Source organism: Psittacula echo (genome assembly GCF_963264785.1).
Source record: "Psittacula echo genome assembly, chromosome: 6".
Classification (NCBI taxonomy): Eukaryota; Metazoa; Chordata; class Aves; order Psittaciformes; family Psittacidae; genus Psittacula; species Psittacula echo.
Genome location: NC_137743.1, coordinates 71,839,629 through 71,858,136, shown reverse-complemented (window position 1 = coordinate 71,858,136; position 18,508 = coordinate 71,839,629). Strand labels below are relative to the sequence as shown.

General features: G+C 41.7%; 1 protein-coding gene across 1 annotated transcript in view; it reads right to left on the bottom strand.

Moving 5' to 3' along the window:
• PARD3B (par-3 family cell polarity regulator beta) overlaps positions 1-14,749 on the bottom strand; it is a gene marked incomplete at both ends in the record, with an annotated part of 424,820 nt that extends 410,071 nt beyond the window's left edge. The window contains one exon of the mRNA XM_080620282.1: positions 14,630-14,749. Coding sequence (XP_080476408.1) covers positions 14,630-14,749 — 120 coding nt within the window. The remainder of the gene's footprint in view (positions 1-14,629) is intronic.
• Between the last annotated feature and the right edge of the window lie 3,759 nt (positions 14,750-18,508).

Below are 18,508 nucleotides of genomic sequence, written 5' to 3'. Positions count from 1 at the left end.
GGCCAGATAGAAGACAATAAAGAAGAGAATGAAGTTATTCACTCTTTCATTGAAATTTAATACCACTAGTGAGCAGAAGGGTTCATCCCACCCTGTCCCTTATCCCAAAGCACAAAACTGCTTTCTCCTGCTACTCCAAGTGTCTTCAGGAAAACAGATTCACAAAAAAGTTAAGAACAGCTTCAGAGATCTAAAGGAAAAGAGAAGGTGGCAAAACAAAATGAAAGTCACTGCAAAACAGCTAACACACAGGCAAGTAGAGTATTCTGCTCAAATACAGAACACAACACGTAAGGATCATGTACCAGTTACTGTTTAGTGGCAACTTCCTTCAACCCTCTGACCAGGAATTTCTTTCTAAAGTCTGCAGGAGGGCCACATGGAAATTTTCCTCACACAATTTTAATCCACTCAGTCCAACCCCACAAGAAACTTCAAATTAAAAACAACAGCTGGTAAGTAAACTTGATTAAATGCTGTATTTGCATACATTTTGCAACAGTCCCGAGATGCCGTTACCACCTTCCTCTTCATTTGCAGTTTGATGCCATCCATCACTCATACAAATGAGTCATATTTACTTTTCAGTCAGCTACCTCATTCATTCTCCTCGGGCTCCACAACTGTATCCATATACATTGGCTCCATATTATGCCATGCATGAGCACTGACAGAAGATTTCACTGTAAAATTAAAAACCTATTGGAAATGCCTACAGCAAACATGACATAACATAGTGAATAACACAGTTATTCGCAAGAATGCCCAAGGCTAACCAGGTTACAGGAATGCTTTATCACAATGCATTGTCAATAGGACTTCAAGTGTAATGTTACCTTCTCATTAACATTGGTGATTATATCTCAGTTTCCCAACTCACATACACAAACACCGGTAAAGAGCCATTCACTGATGAGTTCAGCCACAAGATGCTGAAGGCTTTTCAACAAAGTAATTGGATCTGCTTTCACTAAATTTTATCACTCTGTGCGACGCCTGAAAAGCGAAACCAGCACATGCAATGAAGCGCTTGACTCTCTTCTTTAAATGGCTACTAAGAAAGGAAACAGCCATTGTCAGTTAATAGAAAAATGATAACATCAGAATTTGCTGGTGTAATGGTCACATAAGGTAAGTGATTTGGCCTCCTACAGAACCTGCAACAGCCTTGGCTGCATTATTAGCTGTATCTCTTACACAGACTACGAACTTAGGCTGCAAAACAAAACCCAGCAATAAATAAACTTATAAATTCATTAAGTAAGCCTTAGCAAGATTACAACAGTATTAAACAGTTTGATCATTAAACTGTAGCTTGCATTTTTGAATATTAACTCATATTTATCTAAAACCATCATGTAAAAAGTGACGCAGAAGAATATCTTTCACTGAGAAAAAAACAATTGTATGAACCTTATCACACACAAGTTGTTTCAAAACTGAAATAAAAACATCTTTGCAGAATGTTAACAGTCTACTATACCCCATTTCGAAACAACTACTGTCTGCAATATGGGATGTGGAGCTAAGACCTGCACTGTCAAGTCTGCTTATGAACACTAACATCCTGGATTTTGCCATACCACCAAGTTGTGTTTGTTGGTTTGGGGTTTTTTTCTCTTCTCAAAAACCCCTATTGATAAGCCAAACAGTTAATCTCTAAACACACAATGCATAAAAGAGATAATTTCAAACCAGAAAAATTGAAGACATTTATAATCACCACAGCATTCACATTTGAATGACAGCTAAACATAAAGACACATCAAGCATTCAGCCATCTGGAAAGAAGCTGGTATTTTTTTCATACTGTCTATTCTCAAACCCTTAAGGCAAGAGTCAGAGGTTGACCAAGACTTCCATTTAGAGAGATGCTCATTTCGTATCTACAGCCATTAAGGAACTGCAGTATGAACAATAAGCCAGACTCATCCACTTTCACTGAATTCAAGAGGTGGCTGTGTCAGCCAAACAATACGTGTATACTGCCAGATGTATGTTACATTTGAAACATCTGAAGTTACAAAAAAAGACCTGGTGTCGTTCTAGTCTCTTTGAATACAGCTTATTTAATAAAACTATGATAGCAACAAATACATATTTTATTCTTCAAGACAAGAAACAATATGGTGACTATATATATATATATATATATATAACTGCAAAAGTCATGATATATGAAAAACCACAACCAAAGAAGGTATTCAGCCTCTATTCAGAGTTAAATGGTAATGAACATTGCTGTAAAACAAACACATTGCAAGTACAGCTAGCAGAGACACAGGATAAAAAGAGTGAGAAGGATGACAGTCCAACTTCAGCACTACATTTTTAATACTACATGAAAGGTCTAGTAAGGAAAAACACGCTGCATGTACAAAAGCAAACCATGCACGCCTTTCGGTTTCTGACTTGCTGCAATCACTCTCCCACAACACAAAAATCTACTTTAAATGGAAGATGGCCTAAACCAACATTCTTCCAGACTCAAGGATTAAGGGATCAATGCTGGCACACTCCCATGTGATCCATCTTGCTTCAAGTATGCGAAAAGGGTAAGAGTTTGGAGCAATTTTGCTCTGTTCACAGTTTTGAACAATAGTGGACTGAATACAACAGTAATCATAAGAAGGAAAAAACCCTCAAAAGCCATATACTTAAAATGCACAGGCCACGAATGTTCTTTTAAGTATTTCTGAGTTGAGCATTTTAAGCAAAAAAATGTTCTTAATTTTTCTATTTTCTTAATTTTGCTATTTGTTAAGTCAGTGGAGTGGTTTCTATTAGGGTTTTTCAGGTACAGTTAGGATCTCCCATCAGTCAGCAGCTGAATGAGAGCTATCCAAGTAGCTGTTCCCAAAACATTAATACTGAATATTTTCTGGATCTTTGAGTACTAATCTTCTTGTCTAACATAAAGATGTCATCATTTATCATTTGCCAAAACAGACCCTCATGTAAGATTATATGTTTTTACACACACACACACATTTACTTCCCCCCCTCCAAAAAATAATCTATCTTCCTTTTTCACAGCAGTCTAAACAACACCTGCACCATGACTGCTACACTACTATGCAAACATTGGTCTTTCTCTATGCACAATGTCAAAATGTCAAGGAACCTTCTCCTTTTTGCTGCCCAACACAACTATTTCAGGTTTCCAGCTTTTCAGGGAGTTTTCTTTTTGTAGCTTATAATGCCAGAACTCCTGGAACATTTGTTCAGAATACATTTATTACAGCCAGCAGGGGAAAATTAATTGTGAGTTGGCAGCAGCTAGGTTTTAAAATGAGCCTCATTCTGTGGGAGCTGAACACGTAAACTCCCTTCAGTCCTTCAAAATTTTCAACCAGTCTTTCTACCCCACACAAGACATGGGAAGATTCAATTCAAGGGAGCAATCTCCTTTCCAAGCCTCTATTCTTTGGGCAGAGAAAGAACAGGTTGAGAGGTGTCAGAAGCAGAAGATGACAGCCAAACTTCCAACATCCGCTGGAAAAAAAAAAGCCCAAACATGTGCCATATTTGTTAAATAAGGCAACTGCTAGAGACAGACTTCCAGAAAACAAGCCAATAAAGTAAATTTGATATTAGCATGCTGTTGTACCCTATCCTACTGAATGGGAACAGGGAGGGAACAACCTAGCAGAACAGACAAAGACAATTTCTGTATAAAATCTCAGTAGATTCAGTAACCTAAAGAAAATACAATGGAAGTCAATAAGTCAAAGCAAAGTATGGCACATTTTTGGCACACTAGAGCAAACCAGATATTTCCTCAAATTCGGAAGTCCTTATTCAGTATGAAATAAACCAGCTTGTAAAAACAACCCAAGTGATTGCTGACAACCCCTTACTGTAGCCAAATATTTTATTTATTGGGATTAAAAAAATCGTACCTTAATAAAAGTCATTGCTATAGACAACAGATTTTTGACTCAATGTGAGTGAAAGGAATATGGTTTGGAGGTAAACTGTATTTTCACAGTATTCACAATATAGAGATATTTGATTGATGCAATACCAATAATGTATTTGTCTCTTTCTTCCTGCAAGGTTAACAAATGCTGATATCTTTTTCCTAAATGCAAGAGTCTTTACTCAGGGAAAAGAAAAGCAACTTCCTGTATGACTTCTGGTTTCCATACAGGCTTTCATGTAGACTAGCTCACAGCTCAAGTAGTTCAAACAAAAAGCAAGATAATTTGTAAGAACTTCTTTAAAGAAATAACTTAAGTAGTGAATGGAAGACTTCAAGGTTATTTATTTTAAAAGCAGAAGCTTTTTTCAGTTTAAAAACATGCACGCAAGATGCAATACGATCACCCAATTTACTGATAACAAAGTATGACATAGGCCAGAGCATCAACAGAGGAAGTTACCTACTTAGTTTTGCCCTGGATAGACTGAGGAACAGTTTTCATTACACAACTACACAGGCCTTACTACCCATAAATGAGAAAAGGTCTGACTAAGCCTTTCAAGGCTTAAACTGCTACAAAACAGCAACTTCACCTTGATCAGATTTGTAGAACCCCAGAATTACTTCTATTTTTGGAAGAGCTACAAACACACTGTCACAAGCAGCCTTGTTTATTGCTTCTCCTAACTGTGCGCTACTGTCCTACCTTTGTGATGTTTAGCATCTAGGATAAATCCAATGAAACTTCCAAGATGAGAATCCTCCATCAAAATCCTTACTGAACTAGGTAAGAAAGCCTTATAGAAAAGGTTACAGCTGGCAGAATGAGAATTTCAATAGCTGCTCAACCAGGGATCCGCAGGAAAGACATTTGGTAACTGACCTCCAGGCAGGAGTTGCAGGGTTTGGCAGCACATGCAATTATGACAAGCTAAAACAAGTTAGTTAACTTACGCAGGTCACATACTACCTTCCATATTCATAAAACTCATCACTTACAAAAGGTCTGTATCTAAATCAGTCTACAGACAACACTTCCACTAACACCAAAGTCTTAAGCCTTAAGCTTACAGTCTGCTTTCAATTCTGGCTGGTGCTCAGAAATGAAAAGTCAGCAAGCAGAGAATGTTAGTGGAAAGCTTTGTAACACTCTAAATACCAGCCATCAAATTCAGCACCAAATGAGTATCACAGGGGATTATTAAAAAAATTATCATAGTCATTTAGGCAAAAGTCACAGCAGGCAAACTGTGCACTAAGAACTGCATTCAACAAAAAAATGCCACCTACAGGGACTGAAGTGAATGGTACCTACATTCAGTAGTAGTTGTACTCCTTAAAACATAGAAAAATGGCACAATTATACCCCAAACCCTCTACATGAAATTCTGGCCTTATCCCATTAATGACATGCAGCACTACAAGACTAACAAAAAAGAAAAAAGGCCAGGAAAGACTATATGCCCTCTAAACTTCTAATTTGAGGAAAAACATAAATAATGAACTACTTCTAAATGAACACCACCAAAATGTATAAAGATGTGTTTAACTCTTCCTGCCCTACAGGCACACCAGCCAAGAGAACAGCTGCAGAGTAGTTCATGCATCTTTTCAACCAGTCATCTTCTACAACAGCTGAAGATCACCTATCTACTTAAAGGAAGGAAAGAACCTTGTAATGGTAACTTTCAGGGAGACGTGAAAAAAACACTAACTGCCACTACTTTTCACAGATAACAGAAGGCATAAATCCATGCCCAAACTAAAAGAAATAACCCTCAACTGTATGATGGTCTATAGGTGGGCCTATATGCTCAAAGTGCATTCCAAAGTTTGGACACAGGCCAAATCCACCATAAACAGGAAGTTACATAAGGATTTATGACTTGTCTCTCCTTCAAAGGTCAATAGAGACATACTGGATTCTAAACTCTTTGGAGCTAAAACATTACTCTAAACTTACTCTTAGTTGACCTGTACACTGACACCCAAATTAAAAGAAACAGGAGATGATTATATGGGGTTTTCTTCCCCTCAAAAAAATCAAAACCTCAAGACACTCAAGTTTGCCTGTAAAGATTAGCTCAACTGTTGACAGATTGATGAGAATGAAATAGTATCAGTGTAACAATCTGACGGTCTTCTAAGGTTTTAGGGAAGAAAGATGAACGGAAAAACTGATTACTCAAAGGAAAAATAAAGACAGACAATTTTCCAGGAATACAAGTCTCAGATCTTCTTCCAATTGTGTCAAATTCCCCTTACTCTAAGCACTCCAATTTCTTCCACTGATTGAGAAATTACTGCATTTTTTGAAATGAAAATTATAGGGAGGATACCTGTTAAGATTCACCAATAGCTAGTACTTCACTGGGAATCTGGAAAACATTCTATCAGATAAGCTGTACTGCAAAACCATTTGGCTCAAAGGAGTCTTATCTTTGAAGTTGAATCCCTAGCCAGAAAATGCAAAAGAAACTAAGAGCCCAAACAGAGCCAGCTGCTAGCCTCTACCCATCAGACTGAATTCTGATTCCAAATATCAGTCTTTGTTAGACTACAAGCATTCATCCTCCTATCTACCATTCATACAAATGGTACCCTTATTATCAGCTCTAAGAAGCATGTTCATTCAAGCATTCTGTGGTTTTCTTTTTCATGCATATAGCAACCAATAAAGAAAAGGACTGAAGTAAGAGGTCTCACTGGCAATAAATGCTGCCAGTGCATCCTCATGAAACCAACAAGCAACTTGTCTAAACCTCCCAATTCGGAAGCATTCCCAAGAGCAAATTTAAGCACTGGAATAATGCTGTGGCACCTGCCACAACAAAGCAAAGTCATTAGTTCTGAATGGATGTACTGGTGGCATAAAAATTACAGGTTTACACTAGAAAGCAAGACAGATGTTGATGACATTAAAACATTACAACAGTTCATTTAATGGAGGTGTCTATAGCACCATAACTAGCCATAAGAAAAAAACATTTATGGAATCAGGTAACACATATTTCCTCTTTAAAGTGAGGATAGTGGGCCCAAAAAAATCCTATGCCATGGAATCAATAATCTCTTCTCACACAGTTTTCTTTACATACAAGGTATTGAAGTAATACATGAGAAATAAAAGTATCGATAAGACTTACAGAACTACCACACCAACATATAACCTGAGTGGAACAAAGAATGCTTTTCTTGAGGAAGATGCTACGGAAGAACTGCACGGACATTTTTTCCAAAAATTCTTGTAACATACCAATTTTCTGAATTCCTCATATGAAGCAGCTTTCTCATTTACCAATGTATCCAGGTCAGTGGAATTCACAAGTCTGCTTCTAGCAACAAGTCATTCACATGAGCCCATCATTTCTGTTTAGGCAGTTCCATGACATAAAATGGGTTTATCTTTATGCACAAGCAAGACTCAAGAATGACATATAAAAATACAAAGCAGAATGTGTTTTGAACAATACTAATTGCTCAAGATGTTTAGCGTTATCATATTCATTAAGGGTAAAACACAGGCATCTTAATACAGGGCTAGAGGGAGTTTTCAATAATGAAGCAATAGGTCTTCATGCCTAGAAAAGCTGCAGTTATGACATTAGCATCATTACAAAAGCCTACAGAATGTTCTGCTCAATGGGGAGAAAATATGCTATTTCAGTAGCAGGATGCACAGTGTGGTGTGATTCAACTACCTATCACGCTGAACAAGTAAGGGGGAAAGTATCAGCACATAACATGAAACATTATTTCCAAATAGCTGTACCCATTAAAAACATTAAGTTTTTAAGAAAATACCAATAGAACACAATCCTTCTTTTTGAAATACTTAGGTGAAGGAAATATTAAAGCTGCATTTTATGCAGCAAGCAAAAGCACCTCCTGGTTCCATCCTATGCCAGAAGGAATTTATACGTATTCATTTATATTAAGACTCCTGTACTACATGCTGCTTCCAAATTGGAAATAAACACACACACACAACAAAAATATTTGGGGTTTAAATTCCTTCTTCACAAATTCATACAAGACTACTCAGGGCTTGTCTTCAACTGAGCAAAGAGTGATAGGAAGCAGTCACTCCTGAGTACTCTGTACAGCTCTTCAATGGTTCCCTTCTATGACTATATTAACACTCATTTACTACTTGAAAGACAGCAAAGGTTTTGTAATAGCTACTGAGTAGTACTCGGAACTTGACAAATAAGATCTGGAAGGCAAAAATGAAAACCATATTAGCACATACACTCAAGTCTGAGCTGCAGTATTTTCAAGATAATTCTTCTCATTTTGCCTACTGAATTTCCATCAGTTCTATCTAGCTCTACACTTCCACTGAAACACATTAACATCAGGTAACTTAATATTCAGCCAAAAGCCCAAGTTACTGGCAGTAATCTATTTCTTAAAAAGAACAAAGGGATCCAAAACATTCTTTTTTGGGTTACATAAGCACATAATGTCCTGTAAGACATAGAATCATAGAATAGTTAAGGTTGGAAAGGACCTTAAGATCATCTAGTTCCAACCCCCTGCCATGGGCAGGAAAGCAACATCACATTTTGTATGACAAGTCTGACAAAGTCCAATGGCAGTTTTTCTCTTTGGATTATAAACACCTGTTAGAGAAAAGGAGACTGGAAATCTACCAAAAATCTCATTACACATCACTAGTGGCCACAGACATTTTATGCAAAAGTGGTTAAAAGGCAGGCACTTCTTAACTTTGTTTTCCAGCATCACTGTAAAAGTGATACTGAAGATTCTGTAAGAGACACAAAATTCTGCCACTTGAGAAGCTATTTCCAGTCTCCATGAAACCTGACCATGAGTGTTACTAAGTCAGAACAGAGTTTGTTTTATACAGATTTTTTTAAAAATCATGTGTCTCCTTCCCTTTTCTTTACTCCACCCCACTTAACACAGCCTGTCTTTCTATATGAGTCAGTTACCCATAAACTCATATGACAGTAATGGAAAAGCAGTGTATGAAGCTATATTCTCCTTTTTTAGTATGATATCATAGTGAACAAATCTGAAGGCTAAATGCAAAGTGATAACCAAGCTGTTCATTGAAATACATCCGTTTCCAATACAATGTAAAAGCTCACTAACATGCTGTAGCTGACTGAGTAATACTAAGACAAATATGAGAATGGATAGTTAAAATATTTCCTAGCAAAACAGTACTTAAAAACAGAGCTCAGAACTGCTATGGTGAAACAACGATTATGGATTATCCTATGCTTTATTGGGGATGGCGTTAAAAAAAACCCACAAACATTCTAAAACAAACTCAGGCCAAAAGAGACAAAACCAGAAAAAAAAAAAAAAACACACAAAAAAGCCTAGTAACCTGGTCCAAGACAAAAGTGCCACACAAACACAACTGTATTACTCTGCCTTCATAAAGTGCTTAATACTTACAATTTGCCAAAAATGGAAAAAAGTTTATAACAAAGGATTTCTTTCAAAACTTCCCACATACATCTTCTGAAGACATCTATTGTGGTTTTGCAAATATTTTTTTACAAGCATAGATTTTGGAGTCAAAGTAAACTGTCGTCTTCCCTACCCCGATGTTTTTAGAGAAACTACAAGAACATTCAGTACTTCTTCTGCTTGCTGGCTGATTTACAATAGCAATACATAATTCCAGAAAACTAACTGTCATGTTGTGGGGCAGGCAAGAACAGAAAGAAAAGGAAAAAGTATTTTATTAGTAGGAATTATAAATATATATATATAAAAAAAAATTATTGAGACAGTCAATCTGCAGCATTAGCTCCTTAAAGGCATCTAGCTTGGGAAAGATGGCCAATACATCCAAAACAACACACTGGTTTTGCTCTAATCAAATAGGCACTACTCTTGAATCAACTTGGTCACTATATTATTGCTTTCTACTCGGTCTGACTGCCAATCAAAATTACCATTACTATTTCAGAATCAACCACTGGTTTCTGTACATTCACATCAGTGGAAACACACACTCTAAAGCCCATAACAACTGGAGATCAAGTCCCTGTAGGACAGTTAACCAATATATTGATTGTGTGTGTCAGCATTCCTGAAGAGAAGCCCACAAAGGCTAAGTGAGCCACTCAAGAATTCAACTTAAAATTACATATTTAAAACTGATATTAAATTAAAAGAAATTGCAGTGCTCATTAACTTTGCTACATGGCTTCCATGTCCCATCCACTCAACTGGCTTCTATGAACAAGACTTCAAACAGCCAAAGTAGTCACTTCAGACAAGTTACCTAGGTTAAGTGCCATGCATGCAAACATGAGTAAAATAGTACACAGATGATAAACACCACCTCCCCATCTCTGGCTCCTCCACAGAGATAAAGAACACCTAGGAGCAGCAAGATGTTTTTATACATTTTCCTGAGAAAAGTTTCACTGCTGCTTAGAGAAAGGTCATTGTGGATTTCACTTGCTAGTTGGAGCCATTCTTTTCCCTGGGCATACATCACTTTCTGTACCAACAGCACTAAAGACCTTTCAGTTAGCAAACTAGCACCTCCAGCTGAACCAAGGGCTTTGCTGCAAAGTTAGAAATTCAAATATTGTCTCCTACTTGGGGGAAGCCACACTTCAAAGTGGAGAACCATGAGCCAAACAGCGTGTTTAGCCCCACGTACGTTGAGAAATTGCTGTCAAAAGGACCACTCAGACCCAAACACTACAAGAGCATATGGAACCCTTCAGTGCTGACCCTGAACCCTTCTTTCTCCCTCTCTCATCCACATACTCGGGGAAAAGCAAACAAACAAAAGGTCTCTCACAACTCATTGGAAAACAGTCAGTGAGGTACCTTGTCTTACATCTACGGGCTATGCCTTATAGCCACAGAGAAGCGCACACAGCACCAGGCACAGCAACCCAAGTATTTTGCAGTACATCTGCTCTCATTCGAGCAAAGAATCCTAAATACAACAGATGACATGCAAGTGCTCCCCAAGGCACCAAAACCACCAGTTACAAGTACTAAGGGACTGGGCTGACAGGGAATCATTAATCCTACTGTATCCACCTGTCAGCAGCAAGCCTTAACACACAACAGTACTAAAGTGCAACTAAAGCGCATCCTGTGCCACAGCAAAGTACCACTGAGCATCCACTGTATCACTAAAACACGTTACTTTCTGAGATGACAGTCACTTCCCTGAAAATTTATTTACAATTCTCACAACTGATCAATGTTTTCTTAAACACAAGGATGCTGGGCAGGGACTCTTCATCAGGGACTGTAGTAATAGGACAAGGGTTAGTGGGTTCAAACTTAAACAAGGGAAGTCCAGGCCAGATATAAGGAAGAAGTTCCTTACTGTTAGGGTGGTGAGGCACTGGAACATGTTGCCCAAGGAAGTTGTGAATGCTCCATGCCTGACAGTGTTGGATGGAGTCTCGGGTGACAGTTTAGTGTGAGGTGCCCCTCCTCATGGTAGGAGGGGTTGGAACTAAATGATCTTAAGGTCCTTTCCAACCCAAACTATTCTATGATTCTACGTAAGACTATTCATATAATAAAGTCCCAGAACACAGAAATCTCCTAATTGATACTGTAATACAGAAAACAGTTCGTAAGTCCAGACAGTTACTTGTACCCTCCAGTGCACCAGACAAGACATGCCCACTCAGAACTGCAACAGTACCTCTAAAACCCACTGCTAAACTCTGCAGCATCACAAAATAATCACTGCCTTGATTTTTCAGCTGAAACTGGCCCAATATTTTGTTTCAGTTAACAGAGTGATTGAGCCTTCATGACCAAACCTTGCCAACACAGCCCAGCCAAGAAACCAAATCAAACTTGCTAAGAAAACACAGCAGGCTACAATCAGCAACTGAGTTCTCAGCTATTTACCACAAGTCTCACAGAAACAGACTTAGTCATTTATTGCATCAACTTTCCTCTCATTACAAGTATAAAAGCATTGCCACGTACTCTAAACCAATTTAAAAATGTGCTATTTTTATACACAAATTTGAATATTTTACAGCATACGTGTACGCTGATTAATATCTAACCTCATATCTTCCACTATCAGACAAGTGACTGCAGTGTAATAGCAAAATAGGCTTCCAGAACAACCCCCAAAACAGAGAGCCTCTCACACACATTTTTGTGGTATCCGGCAGTACCATAACAAATAAAAATTTCCTAAAGCTTGTATTGTAGCTACCTTTCTCATTTTCCATTCTCCAACTATGGATGATATTCCTTGTATGAACTTTCCTCCCTTCTACAAAAACTTCAGGCACTTTAAGCAGTCCCATTCTCCACTTCCTTCTTTTAAAAGCTTTTAACACTTGAAACAAAATTAAAGAACACTTAACACGCCAACAGACACAGCGGCATTAGCATTCTGCCACAGGAAGTATTCCAAGCATTCTAGATATTCTGAAAAGAAAAACAAATCTTCAGTTAACACAAACTTGTTTACATTCCCACACCTACAGCAGATTTTGGATGCTGATTATCTTGAGACAAGAAGTTCTTTCTCTAAGATTCTACACTTTTGTAAAGAAAGTTAATTTTAGAAAGAGCCCATAGAAGGAAAATGACCAAACACCCAATCCATCCTTGTTAAATTGCACAAAAACTCTTTGCAAGGTAATAAAATTAATTGTTTGTGACTTCTGTGTGATCTATTTTACCACCCCAAATTTTGCCTTGGGAAACAGCACTAACCCTAAATGATGCTTGTCAAGATAAGAGGAAATTCATCTATCTTCTTGGCTAGTTCCACCGCAGATCATGTAGACTGAAAACTAACTAACCAAAGAACTGGAAGGGAGCTGTTTAAATTTCCAGTGAACGTGAGGGAGAGGGTGCAGAAGTCATAAAACTTTCTGCAGTGACCTCAATGAGAACCTGTTCTCTATTTTTCAAATCCTTTAGTTGCTTCCCCCACCCTGCCTCTTTACATGTCCTTGCACAAGCACTGCATCACCATTCCTCAAGGTGATCAGCAATTCTTGAACAAACTGGCCCATATCCACTTTGCCCATCTACAATGCAGAGTAGGGAACACAAGACTTCTATAAGGAAACAGCCAAAGTTTTGTTTACAAAGGCAGAAAATACACCATGGTCAGAAACGTGAACTCTGACCTCTGGCTGTCCTATAGGGAAGGCTGGATGATTCTGACCTGACAATGAGGGGGGCACAGAAATGACTGCTTAGCCTAAAATCGATTTTCTTCAAATATTACCCAAATAGCAAATCAGGTATAAAATCATGAAAAACTACTGGACTGCAGTACAATAAAAGTCTGGCATTTACCGGAACCTTTCTCATGCTGAAACTGCTCTCCTATAAATTGCTTACTGAGTCTTCTAGAACAGTCAGGACCCTACTTAGAAATGTAGACACCCTTCTCTTCTCTAAAGGAATGCTCCCCAAAAAAAAGGAAAGAAGGAAAGGCATGTGAAGTATTTATACAAAGTAGGCCACCTTTCAGCCATCATCATGACACTAATTCCAACATCATCAAATTTAAAATGTCTAAGTTCAAGTCAAGCTGAGAGTCAACTCTGTTTCTGACAAACCCCACTCTTGAAGAGACCTCATGCCCGTTTTAGCCCTCTGAACCACACCTTGGTGCAAAACATCTCACAGACTATTGGCTGTAACAACACTAAGAATGCTATAGTATTTTGCTGTTGTTCCACACACGCAATACTCATTAGAAAAAAGACTTTTCACACAAAATATTTGTAATGGTCTATGACTCTTAAGGCAGGTTAAAGCAGGCCACTTGCTCAGAAAGACTAACAGTGACCATGATAACCTCTACCACAGAGCAGTCTCAGCTGTTCATGTTTGATTTCACATATAAGTAACAAGTTTCCCTCAAAACAAACCTATGAGAACAAGAATTTCACTTCCAGTTTTGCACTCAGGATGTCACAGAACTGATGGAGCACAGGAGAAATCAGCACAGGCCACAGAAGAGATCTCATAAGCCGTTGGGTGCACTTTTTATTCAAAAGTCTTATGAGGATGAACAATCCTACAAGCCCTTAATTCAGGGATCGTAACTCACATCTTTTTCACAAAGCAGTGTTTGCACCATTAGGCCTTTCCTCCATATTAAACATTATCCCATTAGCCTGCAGCACCTGCCTCTTGGAGGAAACAGAAAAAAGTATTTTTATGCTCAATTAGGTACAACCTAAGAAAAACTCATGTTCTTTTCATATAAAGGAAGTCACTACCCATGCAGATAGCACCACACTGAACAGTTAGTGCCAGAAAACACAAGCCTTCATAAAAATAACATACGTTATGCTTGTGTCTGTATAAAGTTTGTAGTCAACACACACAGCAACAACGTAAGAAACCTTAAACCACGTAAAATCAGCCATGCTAACTTGTTAACCGAGCGGGACGCACTCCCGGCCCGCCAGCATCAGCTGCTCACACGAACTATGTGGCGGGGGACTCCACAGCACGGGCCCACGCGAAACAGGCGCCACCAGGACCATCTCCCGTGGGGCCGCAGGGGCCACCAGCCCAGCCTTTGCCTCCGCCGGACCCCCTCCAACCCAGCCCTCTCTCCGCCCGATAACCGATCCCCCAGCCGCCCCACGCACCGGTCCCGGGCCTTCCCCCACGCCACCCCCTCGCGCAGACCGTTACCCACCGTCCCCCACGCGCAGGCCGGCCCCGCGCCCTCACCTTCTCCTGGGCCTTGCGGTACCGCTGCAGGGCCTGCTGGGTGAGGTCCCGCACGCGGAGCTGCCCGTCCTTGCAGGGCACCACGATGCCCGTCCTCCCGAAGCACACGGTCACTTTCATCTCAGAGGACCGCCATGCCCTGCCCGCCCAGAAACGGCGCTCTCCGCCGCGGCGCGGAGCGACCCGGCCGCAGCTCGGGGGGGGGGAGGATGTATCGCTGCGCAGGTGCGGTTGGCCCAGCGGCGCCGGCAGGTGCCTGTCCCCGGCCCCGCGGCGCGGCGGGGGCGGGCCGGCAGGTGCGCGCGGAGCCTGCGCCTCACCGCGCGCGGGCCGCGCCGGGAGCGAGGCCGCGGCCTCCTTCCGCCGCGCGGGCGGCTGTGCCCGCCCCTCCCCGCCCGACTCTCTCCGGGGAGGCGCGGGACGGACCGGGCGGGGCGGCCCCGCGCGGTGGGGGGAGCGGCCGGCAGCGCCGGTGGCCCGGGGCGCGGGTCACGGCAGTGCCGGGCAGGTCGTGCCGAAAAGCCCCGCGCTTAAAGGAGCCGCTGCCTCGCAGAGCCCGCGCCGCGCAACGCCGGGCAGCTCCGTGCCCTCCCGCTGCATCCCGGGGACAGGTGCCCGCGGCTGTGCAGAGCGGGGCACCCACACTGCACGCATGCGAGAGCGCTTTGCCGTGTCCTTGCTGGTAGTGACTTGTAACGGCCTTCTACAGGGGCATCGCACTGTAACGCAGAGCCCTGCGAGGGAATGACGCCTCAAGTACCCTACAGCCCTCCCTGCCTGCACAGCACCGGGTTGTGCCACTGTTAGCACAGCGCAGCCGTCGCTGCATGGCCTTCACAGTTCGGGGCACACGCACACAGAGCAGGCCCTTGGTCACGCAAACACAGCTGGTGCGAAGTAATGCGCGGTAACCCGCACTGTCGTGCGATGACCAGGGCCGCAGCACAGCTGTGTGCTGCCCACCCCTGACCTACCGAGACAGCAACACAAGACCTCACGCATGCCTTGCTATACCACACAGCAATGTGCAGGCAAGCACCACAGCTACCCCGTAGCATACAGCAACACGCACAGAAATTTGTAAGCCCGAAATGGCAACAGCCCATACACTTCAACACGTGGTGTGCCAAAGCCACACAACCTGCACAATCGGCTGAGGGCTCTGCAGCACTTTCCAAACACCTGATACTCTGCAGAGTACAAATTTCTGTACCATCTGGTACTGAGTAGTGCTCCCTGCATCTTACCTACCACCAGATCCCATGCAACATTGTGCAAATACATGAGGCAGCCCAACACCATTACAATGATTACAGGTCAATGTACAGATGGATATGTGTACAACTGAAAATTACCACAAAGCAAAGCAAAGGCTGCATAAAAACCTCAAAACCACAGCATGACATCATACAGCACAAGGGGACTATTGCTGCAGTAAAAGTAAATGTCCCACCAACATTAGCATTCAAAAAGGCATTCAGGCAGGCACAGGCAGAGTGTGAAGCTGCTGCAGTGGTGAACAATTCCTCCTTGGCTTTTCAAATCTGGATGTGTCTGCCACCAGCCCACAGCATTTCAGAGCAAATCACAGGGAAATAGTCTATTAAACCATATCTAGAACTGCTTTCCCTGGGTATGTGCATGCACTTGCATGTGCAAGTGCACAAATATGCATCCCTTATGCTTCGAACCAGAAAAAAAAAAAGACTTCCCCTCCAGAGCAAAGCAGCAATGCAAAGGAACAGGAATACTGTTTCTTTAGGAAAGAGGGTGGGTAAGATAGCAGGCCAGGAACACCTCCAGGGCACGCAGGGCAGTGCTGGATGTGCTAAGGGCAGCAGAAAGGTTCCCTAGAGTCAGCCATGTGGCCATTCTGACCCACTGCTGGGTCCATGCTGGCTCAGCCCCAAGCCAGCTCACTGCTGGCTCCCAACAGCAGAGAAGGGCCCAGTGGTTTCTTGTGGGTCAGTGCCACCATAAAGCATTCATCATGCTACATAATTATTCCTCCCCACTGCCGGAGGGATCAGCATGTCAGCTGGGCTATGGAAATGATTCACATGAAAAATAACCAAGAAGGGGGAAAAGACTTGGTATAGCTCCTAGCAATTCCTAAGCTGGGTTTGTGAAGAGGGAGCAGCAGGGGAACCTGGGGCAGGGAGGCAACAGCTCCTCACACCTTTCTTTGCTCTTGAGAAATGGCATGGGGGAGCAATCCCACGCAGCAGCCTCTGAACTGAGTCAGTGGGAGCAGAAGGCAGGAGGAGTTCAAAGACTCTCCTCTGTCTCAGCTGCTGATGTGCTGGTGGGAAGCCTGGTTCTCTGTGCTTATATGGCTTTGGCTACAGAGAGCAGGGGGGTGTAGGTTAATAATTGATTGTGAACATAAAGGCTTCGCTCTCCCTGTTTCTCCCTCCCTTTCCCTCTCTCTCTGTTTATGGGCAAGGTCTGGCACATTCAGGAGTACATGTGGTATGATCAGTTTTTTCTCAAGTCCTGAAAGCACAAGTGATGTGCACTGTAACTGGAGCTGGGTGGATCTTGTTGATGGAGATGGTGTCTTGTGTTAGACCAACTGATACATCTGGAAAAAGTTAAAACAATTTTGGCCCCAGTGCCATACCTGAAGCATAAGCAGCAGGTTTCAAATTGTCAGTGGTTACACTGTAAAGACTTACAGAAAGAAAAGGTTATATTTAAATGTGTATGCTTATCTTACAGAAACTGAGATTGTATTTCATTATCATACATCAACAAGGGGGTGGGAAGAAAGGTTGTTGAGGAATCACCAATGTGTTTTCCTTCTGATGGTGTTTGTTTGAAAGTTATGCATGGTATTGCAAATAAGACATTACTGTGTTCTGGGTGCACTACATGTTTGTTTATGCTGAAACAGTCTGAAAGCCTTTGAAGCCAGCTGGTAACAATTAACACCTACATATCAGGGTTTTACCGGTAACTGTCTCTGGGGCTTCAGTCTACACAACTGTCTGAATAGAAACCCTTTCCTTTATCAAAGACCTGGCCATGTTTGTCTTCTTGGGGTGGGGAGTGCAAAGGGGACAGCACTTTTTTCCAAAACCAAGTTCTTCCAATGTAGCTAAAAATGCAGCAAGGAAAGCTCTTAACATTGGCACGGCAAGCCAAGTATGGGAGTACCAAGAGAGTTGAACTGAAATCTCCATAAAACACTTCTTAAGAAACTTAAAGCCTGTGTCAATGCGCTGAAAGAGAGCTGAAGGTAAGTTTTGCATATCAGATCCCTACATCATTTGTTTCTGCACGGGATCATCATGAATGGTGACCAAAAAATACTTCCCTGGAAAAAAAAAAATACCCCAAGAACCTTTGAGAGCTGAAGGATCCTAACCCCAAAGCAGCTGCAGAATCACAAACACCTCTCCTTGTCAGGCACGCAAAACTTCCAAGAATAGGGTCATCATTGTTATCCATATGCCCACTTTAAACTTAGAGTAAAATACAACAACTTTTAAAACTGACTAATAACGAGAATTGGTTTTACTCTACTGCTGTGCATTGAAGAGGGGCTGCCTGCTTGGTTCCTTTACAGAAATCTAAACCATATTTTATTTTAAGGAGATCATCATCCAATAATGCTGTGAGCAGCATAAACTGGCTTTGCCCCCCAGAGGAAGACTTCTGCTCCCTCCCTGCCCCAGCTGTTTGTTCCCATCCATTCCCTTTCATGTGCCAGCATGCACAGTTGTAGGTCTGTGCAATGAGATACTGTGGAAATCAGGGTTTTTTGCCAGATTAGCTTTCAGCCAAATCTGTTCTGCAAAAACCAGAAAATCAGGAGAAATCAGAGCTCAGTTCTGTTATGGGGTTTAAAGCCTGTGCTGGCCCAAGGGAGGGCAT